Source organism: Ambystoma mexicanum, chromosome 2p (assembly GCF_040938575.1).
Source record: "Ambystoma mexicanum isolate Mex_15411 chromosome 2p, UKY_AmexF1_1, whole genome shotgun sequence".
NCBI classification, from domain to species: domain Eukaryota; kingdom Metazoa; phylum Chordata; class Amphibia; order Caudata; family Ambystomatidae; genus Ambystoma; species Ambystoma mexicanum.
This window is the reverse complement of record NC_090923.1, coordinates 410880192-410895544: the sequence shown is the minus strand read 5'-3', so window position 1 is coordinate 410895544 and position 15353 is coordinate 410880192. Positions and strand designations below refer to the sequence as shown.

Genomic DNA, 15353 nt, shown 5'->3' with positions numbered 1-15353 from the left:
GTTATAGACCTCACCCAGAAGGAGCGATTCCTCTTTTACTCGCTGCAGTCTCAAGCTCAGAACTTCCCAAAACCCACTATCCTGCTGGTTCAGACCGTAAACAGTTAGCGGGATGCCATCCAGCTTCGCTTCCACAATCAGCCATCTCCCCCCACGTCTGCATGCGATTCCTCCACCTGAAACGTTTATGTACCAGTACCGCCATCCCACCTTTACGTCCCACAGCCTCCGATGCCACCACCTGCCCGATCCATTACTTCTTCAGCATATTACACCCCGCTCGAAAAGTGCATCTCCTCCCAAACTTTGCATGCGAGTCAGCACTTTTTGCCTTTTAATCGGTGAACGCAGGCTGTTCACATACCACGAAAAGAACTTCACCATTGCCCTGTAAAGGTCTTGTGTGTTACCTCCACATTCCAATTAACTTTATCTCCATAAGAGGGGTCATGTTGCTCCCCCACTAGGATCCCGGCCCTCTCACCCCACCTCCCGTAGGCATTCTCCAAAGGCACATCCACCCTCCATACCACCGCAAGTGTATCCACAAAGTATCTGAGCAGAAGAGAAAGAAGAATAAAGACATTATCCCTTTCTTGCCTACCTTTCCCTCCTTCTTCGCCATGGGTAGTCTCTACAGACCCGGATCTGGGGCGGTATGGTGGGTCTTTTGGGAATTTGAAACGAGAGAGGTGTGACATAGCTCCCGGCATCTTCCCCAGCTCTGAGTGCTGACCCTGCCCTGCTCTGGGTGGCCCTGAGATGCTCATAGAATAGCTGACCCCCATGTTCCTTTTGATCTCCTTGAGTCGCTCTGAGATACCCCTCTGAGTACATCAGATCATTGAAGAATTTGGTGAACCTCAGGTCACGCCTTCTCAACTCTGGCCGAAAGTCCAGGAATCGCCTTTGTTTGCGCGATGATAGGTCTCTGGCCCGTTCCTCTCTTTGGATCCTGCGGACGTACTCTGTGGGCCCTTTCAATCTACAGCACCGGCAAAAAGTTAATGTTAAGGAAGGAAGGCAACCACTGTTCCATCCACTTTAGTGTATCTGGCCCCTCTGTACCTTCAGGAATGTCAAACACTCTTATGTTGTTTCTGCGGGTTCTGTCCTCTAGCTCAGTGACGTTTACCTCGAACACGCACACCCTCCCCTGCAGGTGCTCCAGGCTCTCAATACGATCTTTCAGCAGAGAAATCCAGTCCTTGGTCTCATGTAGGCGTCCTGCGAATTGGCCCATTTACACCCACATGAATTTCCTTTTCCCCTCATTACCAGCATTCAGTTGTCCACTGGCCACCATCATCAGCTTAATATTGACCAGCTCCCCCAGGATTAGTGCCAAATTTCCCGACTGCATGTCTGAGCTCTGGCTGTGTGACCCTTTTTGTGATGGTGCCTCCGCAGGCATGGCCTTCCGCCCCATATGTGTGAGAGGGTTTCTTAGATGCCATGATCCCACAGCCTCTCACTGCAAGAGGTAGGTAGCGGGATCCTTTAAGTTCAGTAGGTTCAATACAACTTCCTTGCACCTTTAGGTCGACTGTCTTGTGGATTCTGGACAATGAAGGAGCCTTCTGGTGTCACTTCTCTGTCTTACTTAGGCCGGTGACAATATTCTCCACTGGCAGCCACTGAGATGCTTCTTTTCACCCTTCTTGTGTGCTTTTAAGTCTCCATGTAATCCACTCCTTTCCAAGATGGCTGCCGGGGTCTGACTTGCCTTCTTGTAGGCAACACTGAAGAGGGCCTACACTCCAGCATTGCTCCGGCCCACACACTGGGAGCAGCCAGCCCCCTCACAGGAGCCTCGGCTCCCTCGCCGCCTTCTCCCACTGAAGCTGCCACACACCTTCTGCCTCAATGGGATTACTTGCGCTCCGGTGTGCACTCAGCCAGCAGCGGGATGGCACTCCTTATGTCCCCCACAGGTGCACCGCTTCATCGTGCCATACTGCCTGGCCACCTGTCACTGTCACCTGCCCCTCATCAAAGTCGGCATAGCAGGTCAGGCTGATCCCCGGGCTCCAAACCTACTCCATTCCAAGCCATTCCAACACACAAATCTGAGGGATCTCGCTGCTACAATGGTAAGTGCCAATTAGCATAAAATAGTTACTAGAGCAGGGGTCCAGCTCCTCAAATGCCTGCAGCCATTTTCTGGGTTGCCAAGCCACGCCCACACAAGGACGGCTATTTTATTTGTGACAACCTGACAAAGACAGATCCTTCATTTTTGTTTTTTAGGTAAGGAAACTCCTCTTTAGAATAGGGTCAGAGACGCTATTTCTCAACCCAGTTACGTTGAATAAAAGTGTAGAACCAAAAACATAACTACTTTGTATCTGGCTTTCATTTCTGACCCCTCACACAAGCTTTTTCTTTCTCCCGCCTAGCAGTCGATTGGCAAAAACCTCTGGTCAAAATTCAGGTGTTGCCTTCTGGCACCCACTTCAATATTATCTTGATTATCCAATCCAATCCAATGCAATCCAAATCCTTCCTGTAAACTTTGTAGGGTGAATGATCCAAAACATGAACAATAAAAAATAGTCCAAAATCGGCCAAATAATCAATGAACCATTTGCAAGGAAAACAAAGTTTTATTACATGCATAAAGTATCAAACAGTCCCGTAGAACTGAACTAACACAGAGCTCTCCCCACCCAAAGAAGTTAAATCTTTTATAGTGGAAAACCACAAATTAACAATGCATAAGAAAGATTACAACATGATACCGCACTTCCCATTGGCTAACACCTATATAAAATTCTAAATATCTCCTATAGTTCATTACCCTATGTTGTTATATGTTATTGTTTTTCACACCCCAGGGGGTGTAATGCAAATCAACACCAAAAGGCAAACTGGCGCTATAGCTGACAACCAAGATCATGAGAAAGAGAGATCAAAATGAAAACAATCAAGTTTTAAGAGCCTTCCTTATTAGTCACACATTATCAAAAACACATCCCCTTAAACACGAGACCTACTTCATCATCACTGTGAAACTCAAGAGTTGATTGACTACCAGGTAATATCCTTGACCATCACGTGATGTGCACCACTCCATCGGAGCCTGGTCAAAGTGTGAATATCGAGGTCAACTCTGCTTTAATAATACAATAGGCCTCCTCATTATTCCAGACACTGCAGCATGCACAAACAGCTCCCTGTCCTTGTAGCTAAACGTAGTGGCATCAACGCTGCTCCTCCCCTTTCAAATCACAGTACAGCCCTAGCACGTCTCCCCCTTATCTCTCTGGAAACCTAGGTGCCTATGAATGACGTGATCAGGGCACCACTCTTATGTTTGAATTTCGCTAATTTATCAATCCCTCAAGTGCGGCGCATGCAGTTCAAATAGGATGACCGCTCTTCGGGTGAGGGCAGTAGTGCTCTAAATCTTCATCAGGTCTCTTGGTATCACAGAGCCCCATGCCCTGCTCGCATGAATTCAACCTTCAAAAGGCACATCCACACCCTTCCTCCCTTGATCCAAACATTCCTTTACCAGCTCCTCAGAACTCTGCAGCTGAACTAAATTACTGTTACTGACACAGCGCTGCTGCCTGTGGCCTTCACTTCTGGGGAGAAGGAAGAGAAACGTATCTCAGGAATAAATGGACCGAGCAACAGTTCCACGTTAGGCCCTTTTCACATGCTTTCACAAATGCATCTTGCAATGTGCCCTAAAATCCAACATGGCAGAGTAGACTAGTCCCTCTTACTAGGGCATCTAACCCTAATGGCTGTGACCCTTCCTTCACCTCCTCTTTCGATTTGTGATGTGTGTTTGTCTGTCTTGGTCCTATGTGCACTCTGAGGCCTCCGGGCATGTGTGCTTTATAAAAAATAAAGCAAAGTAAAGTATACTCCTGCTACCTTAGCCCCCGGACCTCGCCTTTACTGCAACACTTTCCCTGACTCCATCTCATACGCCTCACTATGTCAGCTACCTACTAACACATCTCTTAAAACATAACATTGTACACTACTGATAAAAGCAAAATATGTCACCCTATCTTTAACCTCTGCATCCGCAACACGAATACTTTTTTTCTCTTTCTGTGTGGCTATATCGTGTTTCTAATAAGTGTCAAAGTTAACTACAAATGGATATATGCGCATTTTGTTGCACCCAGTGAGAACTGCTAGCACTTGGCGCCTGCTAATATGTTTTGCGTAGTCTAAATCTATTTGCTTGTCTGGGGAGTTGCACTTGAATGCCAACAACTTACTAAATTGGATGAGTTGTGAGTATGAGGCACAAAGTTCCTACTTCACCACAAGAATATCCCCTGGTTGGGGAAATACATTATATGATCTTTGTTAAAATGTGGTGTCAGTGTTTAAAATCTTGGGTCACCCACAACCCTTCCACCTGGGAAGATGCCCAATTGAATATACTAGTGCATCTAGCACAATAATATCCCAGCACAGATTTCTTATAATTGTATTATTTATCAATCGATTTAGGACTGCCAAGAGGAAAACAATAAAGATAGTGGGCCTCATCACGAGTTGGTCGGTAGCCATTAAATTCAGCAGTAAAGCTATTACCGCCACATTTAAGGGTCCACCCAATCACAAGTCTGGCAGCATTAACCCCAGGTAAATGCGCCAACTTAATGCCCATTTCCGGGTGCAATTAGCGCAGCGCTATAAGCGACGGACCGGGTGGCGGTAACGCTATTAGCCCGGGCAGTATCCCAGCGGTAATACCGCCAAGATACCGCCCAACTCGAGATGAGGCCCAGTAAGAAAACCCTGAAAAATATGTAAGTAATGCCTCTTTGTTGGCTGATCTGTTGGCTTGGTAAGCAAAGGATCACTGCAGTATTTATATACTTGATTTTAGATAACAACAAAATGGTAGTTGGGACATTTGACATATGTGACAAGTCAGATAGCAAGGTGTCTGCCACATAATACCTACCCTGAGGTGTCAGGCGATTCCCTTCCACCCAAGATGTATTTAGCAAAACTCCCAAATGTTAAGGGCTTGCATATTGTTTTGCATCTGTATACCACCACAATCTGCACCATGATTAATCTGACAGCATGAGCGGTCGTTCATGATACATATGCAAAAATATGCAATGAAGGAACACAGCGCAGCCAAGCAGTGAAATGAGCTCCCTTGCAAGCTAACTATGCCTACGGAATGGACATTATTAGTGTAACATTTACAGAAGAGGGCCCATAGTCCCATTCTAGAGCAAAAAACTACATAGCTCATGAACTTAAGAGAAACTGTTTGGATGTTTGCAGCCATTATAATGACAGCATGTGCACATGTTGCCCCACCACTGTCTTGAACACCCCCAGCAGATACATAACCGTGGGGAAGGTTCTACCGAGCGTTGTACCCATGAATAGTCATGCTGTAAAATGAACCTAGCCAAAGAAGAATCATCTGAATGCATGGCCATTTGGGTAGAATCTGTACCCGGTCTCATCTTGAGAAGGCTGCAGACTCCCCTATGTTGTACAAAATCCACTTGCCAATTCAGCTCCTGCTTGACCACTGATCAAAAGTGCATTTTGTACAGGCAATTAATATTGTGTACATCAGGTCAGGCTAGCAACTGGCAACACTAAGGGCATTAAAATATCTCAAGCAATCTCCCACTCTGAAGTGGATGCCCTAATAAGGATTATCAGCTTTGAGGCAGCATGCGAGTCCATGCATCAGGATTTTGAGTGCACTCCTCCGTGAAACATCAACGGGCGGCTTGATGAGGAAATGTTTCCCAACATCACTAAAATGTGCTTCAACATCTCATAGAGGCTGCACCACTTGTTCATTTGAAACTAAAAACTTTTAAAAAAACGCTACTCATACAAGCAGATAGTGCAGTAAGTTCTTAAAGCTGTTTGATAATAACGTGATTATGGTCGATAAGGTACATGATATGAGCCTAAGTAAAAACGTGAGGTCAATATTCCACAACAGTACCATCAAATTGGGTAACGATAACACCATTTATTACACCACTTAAATGTGGGTAATATGCACATATGATATTATTCTTATTTGTAATATTATAACAATAATAATAATTCGACTTATTATTATTGTTATACTATTCTTATGATGACTCTGAGGAAATCATGCATCCAATTAGTATAGAATAAGAAGTTCTGAACCAGTGTATTTATTAAGGTAGGCCGTCAAGAGTCAAAGGTACAAAAGAGAAGCCGATCAGATAGAAAGCGCATCACAGCACATCTCCCCCTTATGGAAACATCAGAAAAGGAAGAACAATTAAAAACGGACTCACAAGAGACAGGTACCAATATATAGGGTAACTAGAACCCCACACACTCTCTCTAAGGTTCAAGCACCCCAACTAAACCCTTGAAATGGAGTCCGAAGGTCCCTCATTTTACTACCTCATACCACACTCACTCGGGGGATACTTTACAAATACCAAGACTGAAAGCATCAGAAATCCTCATGAGTCAAACAGCAGCACACATCCAACAGGAATCTGGGTTAAAACCCTTCCAACCCCCGACATACCCCCGAGGCGTTGCTAGGGGAGGGGCTGAGAGGGCTACAGGCCTGGGTCTTTTGGTTGCAGCCCTGGATAGAAGCTCAGAGGATAAAACCAAAAGGCTAGCTAGCCCCTGAGTCCCAACCTTAGCGTAGCCCCAGATCTTTTCCAGACTTAGCAACACAACTACCATACCCTATAATGCAAAAGCAACATTGAGTAAAGGGAGCAAAGAGAGGCACACTCAGACAGGCCTAGGGTCAATGTATACCTTGTCAAATCAGCAAGCCACACAAAATCGGTCATTAAGCATCACTTTATATCCAGTAACCATACCAGGAACAGTGAGGAGAAGCAGAACACACAATGGAAACCACAAAAAAAATACTGAATTTACATGAGCGCGAGTCATCATAGGGTAGCCAACTATCCTGTATTTTGCGGGACATACCTGTAGTGATGGGTTTTGTCCCAAGCTCTGTAGGCAACTTGTGCGGGACGCCAAATGTCCCGAATTTGCTTTCCCTGGCCTGATCAAAGCCTTTTCAGCTCTGAGCTCAAACTTCTGTGTGATAGCTGGAGCTCCAGGCAGCTGCATGGCTTTCCCAGGATCCGGATCCGTGCAGCACCTTAACACATTGCTCTGTGTAAACAGCATTACAATGGAAGCAATTAGGCACTGATGGCAGAGGGGAAGGCTATCAGCAGGGACTTTGGCCCTTAAGTTACTTGAATGGATGCAATGAGAAATGGGAAAGGTGCATAATGCAGCATGCTGTGTGAAATAAGACTGGTTTTAAAACACAAGGGAAATTGTGTTGTTTCATATTACTTTGCATCATGCCATGCAAGATGAGGAAAATAAAGCTAAAGTAATACTCTTTTTGCTCATGCTGTGGCTATGACAATTTATTTAGAGTAAGATTTCTTTATTATGACATGCTAGATTATTATGTTGTGTGCATTATTTTCAGGGCATTTTTTAAACAAAGCCTTAATAAATATTTATATCAACTAAACCTGCAAAGATATGGGGTCAACTGTTTAATTTGCCCACATCCTGTTTTACCCCCCAACCAAAGTGTGTAATGCTGGGCAAATCATTTAATCTCACTGTGTTTTATCTCGAGTCGCTGTTAGTGATTCAGTTCATAGCTTAATGTAGAGGAGAAGACAAATATGTGATTGTTAAGCTCCGCTCCCTCACCTCTGTCATGTTGGAATGACAGTGAAAGAATTGTATGTATGATACCAGGCATTGTCCCGATGCTGCATCGAGTGTATGAGAGACCTTATGCACTCAGACAACCGTATCAAATATACCTTCGTACTGACACAGTAAGACGGATGTCGACATACCAAAATGAACATTGAAGAACTGTAAAGAAAATCTAACACTTGGCAGAGTGACATCTTGAAGTAAAGACACATGGACACACTGAAACGATCTATGAATATTCAAAAGAATAAAAGATGTACCTCAAGCAACAAGAGAGACATTTAAGTAAGTCTGAAGAACTCATGACTATCAAAGAAACAAGTGAGAAGAGGCGAAGTAAATGTATATATGCGGAAACGCAAGGTAGAAGAGACATATAGAAGCTTGCTGCGATATAACCCATAATGAGACTAAAGTGGCCATGGGGAAAAAGATAGACGTCGGTCTCTTATTGTATCTAACCTTGCTACCTCAGAAACAGACCAAGGCTGCAGAGACGGGAGATGCTGGAAAAACAGCTTTGTGTGAAGGATGGAGAATAGCCTCTTGGCTTGGGATCAAGGATGTCAATCAAGGAATAATTGCCAGGCACAGATTGAGTCAAGAGGATAAGCCATGGACACATATTTCTCTTAGATTAAGTTAAGAAGAAAACATCCACAAGTGCCAAGTACTGAATGATTAAAAATGCACAAAGCATATGTGAGATGGAGTGATCAAGTCTCCAGAGACCAAGAGGAGTAATAGCACCTAGTACAATTATGCTATGATATATGTAATTTATAACATGCCTGTACACAAATGTTTCTAGGCGTGACAAGACCAGGGAGGGAAGATAGAGGGAAGACAAGACAAACGATCTTACTAGGCTTTGTGTCATTCAGATCGTGCAAGTGCGACGGCGTGAAGTGCAGAGTGAAGGGAGGAGGGGGAAGTGCCAGGGAGAGGGAAGGGGGGAAATGCAATCAGGGTTGCTCTGAGTAGGGGCAGACAGGGCAGCGTGGCTCTGGGTTAGTGCAAGGAGGAGTGGGGCTGTGAGTAGCAGTACCAGACCTTAAGTGCGCGGTCAGCCCACAGGCAGTGCAGGGTAGACTGATCATGGACGAACCTGGTACCCAGTGGAATCTGAGGGTAGCCAAGCAACCAGTCGGTGCAGGAGATAGGTAGGTCAGCAGGAGAAAGAGAGACAGAGAAAAGGAAGGTCTTGAGCTGCTTCCGGAACTTCAGGTAGCCTGGCTCAAGTTTGAGAGGGGCAGGGAGGCCATTCCAGAGGGAGGACCTGCAGAAGAGAGAGTTCTAACCCCCATTCTCTGCCTTTGGAAGCGTCTGACCCTCAGAGATTTCAAGGCAGCTGAGCGAAGGGCTCGAGAAGGAAGGTATTTTGGAAGAGAACTTTGGATGTAGTGCATGCCCCGGCCCCAGAAAGCCTTGTGGACCATGCATAGGGTCTTGAACTTGATCCTAAAAGCCACGTGGAGTCAGTGGAGAGATTTCAGCACTGGAGCTAAACAGTCCCTAGGCTTGAGGCCAAGGACAAGTCTCGCCGTCCTGTGCAGAAAGCATATGTGAGATGGAGTGATCAAGTCTCCAGAGGCCAGGAGGAGTAATAGCACCTAGTACAATTAAATCAAATAGCAGTAAATAAGAGGTTGAAATGGACACATTCATGTCTCCTTACACGTGACTCAGAGGGTGAAAACAAGGGCCCTTCATTAAGCTCCGGATGAAGATACGGGTGTATCCACACTCCCTCAAAGATCAAAAAACAGTCTGCAAGGTCAACTACGAAGGGGAAACTTTGGCTAAGGGGCTGTCCGATGTGAAATGATAGAGTAATTGGAGCAAGTGGGTAGTAGTCTGCTGCTGTTCTCCGCACTTGGTTTTCATTTTACTTACGTGCTGCTAACGAGCTGTTAGGTAAGATTTTCATAGCAATAATAAATCTTCCTGACCTGTTTCAACCCCAGAACTTTTTGCTTTACTGGTGGAATATTTTTCTTTATGCCTCAGTGAGTGGGAACCTTTTCCACACTCACATGATCTTTTACTCTTTTTATGGGTGTCATGTTTAAGATTCTTCATAGTGTCTTTTTAGTTTTATCCACTTTGCCAACTTCTGACACATACTTCCTATTGTTGCTGGGTTGCCCTTGGGGCTCCCTGTTTAACTTTCTCTGGCTAACCTTGTGAGATAGACAGTTCCTAAGGGTAAAACGGATCTTTGGATTCGTGTTACATTTTATTAGGTGAAACCAGCACACCCCACCTTATGTGGAGTTCTGGAGAGATACAATGTATCCCCTTTCTCCTTTTAACTGTAACATTTATGTTACAAGGACAATCTTACCTTTAATGGCTAGTGTTGTGAACCTTTTAACTAATTTGGTGCACCCTTACCGCGGGCTGTTTCCACAGGCCCTGTAAAGGCACCTATGGGTGCTCATTTTACCAAAATGGGCCCTGTCTTCTTTTTTTGCCATTTCAGTGTTCCTGATTTTCCTTCCCCTGACATCCAGGGTGGGAAAATCCTTTGTGTTAACTTAATCTTCGGCGGGAATCCGGAGGATTCCCCACCCAGGCACCAGAGCGTCTGTGAAGGCAGGAAACGAGGGAGTAGTCCAAAATTCTGCAGCCCTTTGTCTTCCAGCCTGAATGCAAGAATTCAGTTCAAAGTGGGCAGCTGGCTGTCCTATAAGGACTGCCAACCCCCTAAGTTTGAATGTTGCATGGCTATTTGATTGGCTGGGTTCCTGCATAAAAGTCAGATCCTGGAAGCTGAAGAGGTAGTCGACACTGGAACCAAATCCGAAGAGAAAGATGAAGACATCACAGCTGAGACGATTTCCACCGAACAGAGAGCCTGCTGTGTAACCGGAGCCTGATGTAGCCCTTCCAATCGACCTGGGAGTCCCAAACATGACGACTTCTACCCAAAGGGCTGTTGAGGTCCACTAGTCCCAAGAAGACCTGCGTTTTGAGCCATCCCACATCGTGCTGCGAGCTTGCGGGGCTGCAATAACTCAATACCCTGGGACCTTGCGCCATCGTGTGGTGTCCGGTCTTCTGAATTCCGAATCTTGCTGGGACCTCCAGAGGCATGAATTGAGTTTGAAAAGTCCATGTATCAGAGTGCTGGACCTTGCAAACGACGAGAATCCAACCGGCGATATTCGGTCTTCTTCCTGGCTCCTGAAAGGGTGCCAAAACCCCAGAGACGCATCCAGTTCCAAGGAAACTCTTGCCTGGAACCTTATCCCATGATCCCTGCTGCAAAAGTCCTTCCAGAGTCTTGTCTACCGACTTCTTGACAAATGAATCCATTGACCAGGTTTTCGGCTGCATATCCTGAAGTCTTCCAGCTGCAACTCTTCTTCTATGCTGAGGTACTGTGTTGGCTGGGGTATTTTACCTACCTTAAGCATTTCTGTATAGCTTTGCAGTGTTTTCTGTGATTGGGAGGCCACTCATGCAATTCATCCTGGCCCACTCCAGAATCCTCCTAGGTTGTCTACTCTGAAGTCCCTGGACCTTCAACTAACTTTTGAAATACTTGTTTCAACAGTCTGACTTTGCCTCCAAATTAACCCTATCTCACCCTGCCTACAGCTGGCACCTAGACCACTACAGTCCTTCCACTGCCTCTGAGAGAACTCATGCTATAGAATAAGGGAAGAACTGGAAAAGAAAAGGGTTCTGCCTTGGAAAGAATAACAAGTGTTCAAAAGTTACATACTTGTAAAAGGAGTTAGTTGGTAACTGTAGATCTGAATGAACAGTTAAAAAAGTTCCTACTTACCTTGAATGTGTGTTGCACTATTCTGAAAAGTATATATAGGGTTAATACTCACCTGTGAATTGGTTGTGCCTCTTTCCCAAAAATAATGCTGTTGGTTCCATTCTACTATTCCTGTTAGGATATAAATGTATGAGTGTCCCCGATTCGGTTTTGCTTACCCTGACTTGCTGTTAGCCTGTCCAGAATAAGTCTGCCTTAGTTTATACTTACCTCTAAGTTGCTGAGAGCCCCTTTAAAAGTTTATAGGTTTTACTTACCTTGTGTTAGCTGTGTGCCATCCTAAAATAAGTTAAAGAGTTATTGCTTTCCTTAATCTGTGTTGAACCTTTCTAAAAAAGCAAACTGTAATCGTATATTAAAACATGAGGTCTTAGCTCCCTAGAATAGCTGTGTGACATTCTTGAAAGGCGTTCTTGGTGTAGCTAACCTTGGTCTTCCTTGAGCCATCCAAAAATAGTGCAATAAGTTCTTATTGATCGTAGACTGTGTTCTACTGAGCTAAAACGTAAGTGTAATGGTATATTACACCCCAAGGTCCAACTCCCCTAGTATAACTGTGTGTTATCCTGAATCAGAGTTAGGGATTTATACTGTTGCTACAATAAGTGTTCAACTATTCAGAAAAGTATATTGTCTAGTTGACTTACTAAGTGATTTCTTGCTGAGCGTCACGGTATTGTTAGGGTCTACTACCCTTGTATTACTGTAAGTAATAAAGTAACTATTTGTTTTGGCTTCCCTAGAACTACTGTTAGGTGTTCCAAATAATATGATATGCTTTGGTCTCTGCAACTTCAAGCATAATGTTGTGTTTCTATAAGTGTGGTTATATATACTATGTTACCACTTTTTCCCCCATGATGTATCTGGGCCTACTTGTATTTAATTAAACCATTTATTTTTACAATACATAGTGTTTCAGTGTTTCTTTTGACCATATGTGTACTACAATTTCTTTGTGCTGATTCTACAGCCCTCTCTCCCTCCTAAGATAACCCTGGATGCTCTGTCTACATTACCTCATACTCAGGTGGCACAGCCTTATACTAAGAGAGTAGTCTTGTACTGTCTCAGTTGAATGGTTTTACTAGGCCCGTAATTGGACTTCAGAAAAACTGTCCTAACACAAGCCGAAAGTGCATGGTTAGGATAGAATGGCAACCAATCATATGGGTCCCTGTAGAAACCTGCTATAAAACTTTGCACAAGCCAGTCTGCTACTGTATTCTGTTACAATTAGTATTAAAAGTATTTAGAGGTAGTTCAAGGTGTGCATACTAGATAAGGGGCAACCAATGAAGTTATTAACACTTATACATATTATAGGTACGTATGTTCTCTTAACCAACCCCTCCCTTCAAAAGGTTTTAAGTTTACCACATAGTATGGCATCATAGCTTGCGCATATTGAGGTATAAAGCCTTTGTGTAATTAAAATAGTATGTGGGTGTGCGGACTACTGCCTGTGGTTCGCCAGATTGCTGTACTTTATTTTGAACTGACAAAGTAGTACTTTAACATATTCTCTGGGTCTGTACAGGTATTTGAGTCTGGGGTAATTTAGTATGGTAATTCCATTCTGGGCATAATAAATGCTTCAAGGTGCTACTGCATATTTGGTAGCAGAGGATGGTTCAAAATCCAGTTAACCTAGGCCCAAAGCTAGACTTTTGAATGATCAACGACTCTTGCCATTAGCCAGAAGATGGTGGAGTTCCTGTGGCGATCGGCGAATAATCACACTTGTGGAAGAATCGTTGGCAGCGGCCCCTTTGAAGAAATTCCTGCCCAGGACCCTGCAGTTGCCTTGCAGACTGACGGCAAACTGGATGATTGGGGGAGATTCGATGCCAAGGGAGTCGAGCTGAGCCACGGATGTAAGTAGAGCATTGAAGGTGGCAAACAAAGGGGAGGGGCTATAGTATAAGTGTAAATATATAATAAAGGTATTTGTGTTAGAAGAAATAGATATCTCGATTACGGATTCCAAGGGGGACCAAGGAATACATACTAAACTCTAAATAGAGTATATGGTAAGGATTCCTGAGGCTAGTGCCAATATGAAGAGTACTAAATAATAAAGATAGAACTCAAAGGTTCTTGCAGTGGCAATAAAAGAACAATAGACTGGAGAGAATTGAATAAAATGAAAAACAAAGAAACAAAGAGAAACAATATCAAAGAGATTCTAAAACTGGTTATAAATATTGGTCTTTTTATGATAAAGGGCGGCAATTGAGGGTGCTAGCCCAAAGTAATTTTTGTGATGTAAGTGTTTTAACACCTGGTAAGTATCGAATGTCGAAATTGAACTGTCATTATGGGAGATACATCTCTCTTACACCTGTGCAGGACATTACCAGGCTATTCAGCTAAGATAAAACATTATCACAAGGATTGGCTTAAAATACAGCGAATAAAGCGCTAGTGCCATCGCCTAAAGGAGGTTTGTTGTCATAAATAGTATTGTGATGTATGACAACGTATTTGCATGCTACATACAAGGGGAAGTGTTGCAGTAAAGGGTAGCCATTTTACAATTGTGGAAAATGTATCAGAACGTGAAGGAATACCCGGCAGACAAGGAGTGGATGCTTAATAGGCATAAGGAGGAGGACGTAACGTCCTCGGCACCTCTCACTCCTCCCAAAACTGATAGTGTCACGGAAGAGAAGCAAGGAATTTATCCTTTAAAAGAAACTAAAGACAGCAGCAAGCTATGTTAATCCAATATACGAACCTACCGCTTATAATAGCGAAGACAGTATGGAAGAAAGTAACGTTAAGGAGCAAAAACATATATCGACATGCAATGAATATAAGGAGCATGAAGAATGAAGGAGTAAACCGATAGAAATAGCAGAGGAAGCCAAGAGACAAAAGGAGATGAAGGATAGAGTCAAGGAAGGGATCGTAGCGCAAAATGAATGGATGGGAGGACAGATATTACTTAACTTAGGTGGGAAGGGCATTGAGGGCGTTTGAGAGAGGGAACAAAGAGAAGAATGGGAAGATAAAGAGAAGGAACAAGAAAGAGCATACAAAGAGGAGTAAAAGAGAGGAAACAAAGGGAAGAACTAAGAAGGTATGAGGAGCAAAAGAAAGAGAAAGAGAGACTAGAGGAGAAAAGACATATAAGTTCAGAGAATGAAAGAACATAGGTTGCAAAGAAGGCAAGACGAAGAAAAGAACAGAGAAATGAAGAAAAGGGAAGAGGAAATGAGAAGGAGCAAGATGATGAAATAGACTATTTGGTTAACCGATGTATGGTGCCAATTGAAGCACGAGAACGGTGGCAAGAAGAGAGAATGTCACAGCAGCCCTGGAGAGAGCTGCAGTGAATACCAAGAATGCAGACATGGGCTGATGAGCACGGGGCAGAAGACATAGGGAAAGGGATTGGAAAGCTGTATAGAGAAATGAGGGACGAGGATGGTTACAAAACTAGGGGAAATAATGAAGGGTCATTGCTGGAAGGAGCAGGAAGAAGATTGGGGGACACAGTGGCAGATGAACATAGGGCATTATCCTTAAGCGAGTTGGATTGTGATGATGAGGAAAGGAATGATAGTCATGCAAGTTGGGGTATAATGATGTCAGACGAAGAGAGGGGACAAAACGACAGGGCACAAAGAGAAGGTGCATGCGTTTTTTCATAGACACAAACATTGAAAAACAGGTAACATGGTCAGATTTAGAAGACCCTAAAGAAAAAACACCAGAACCGACACCATATTCTGAACGACCACCACCACGATCACACAGTGCAGGGGATAAATCCCCACCATATGTGAGCAGATTAAGGTTGAAAACAAATAGGCAAAACTAGCCC

General features: G+C 44.0%; 1 protein-coding gene across 1 annotated transcript in view; it reads right to left on the bottom strand.

Annotated features, from left to right (window-relative positions):
• Positions 1–15353, bottom strand: part of FAM3D (FAM3 metabolism regulating signaling molecule D) — a 550272-nt gene that overhangs the window by 455325 nt on the left and 79594 nt on the right. Inside the window, exon 2 of the mRNA XM_069643754.1 lies at positions 6958–7149. Within this exon, the coding sequence (XP_069499855.1) occupies positions 6958–7104 (147 nt within the window). The 5' untranslated portion in view covers positions 7105–7149. The remainder of the gene's footprint in view (positions 1–6957; positions 7150–15353) is intronic.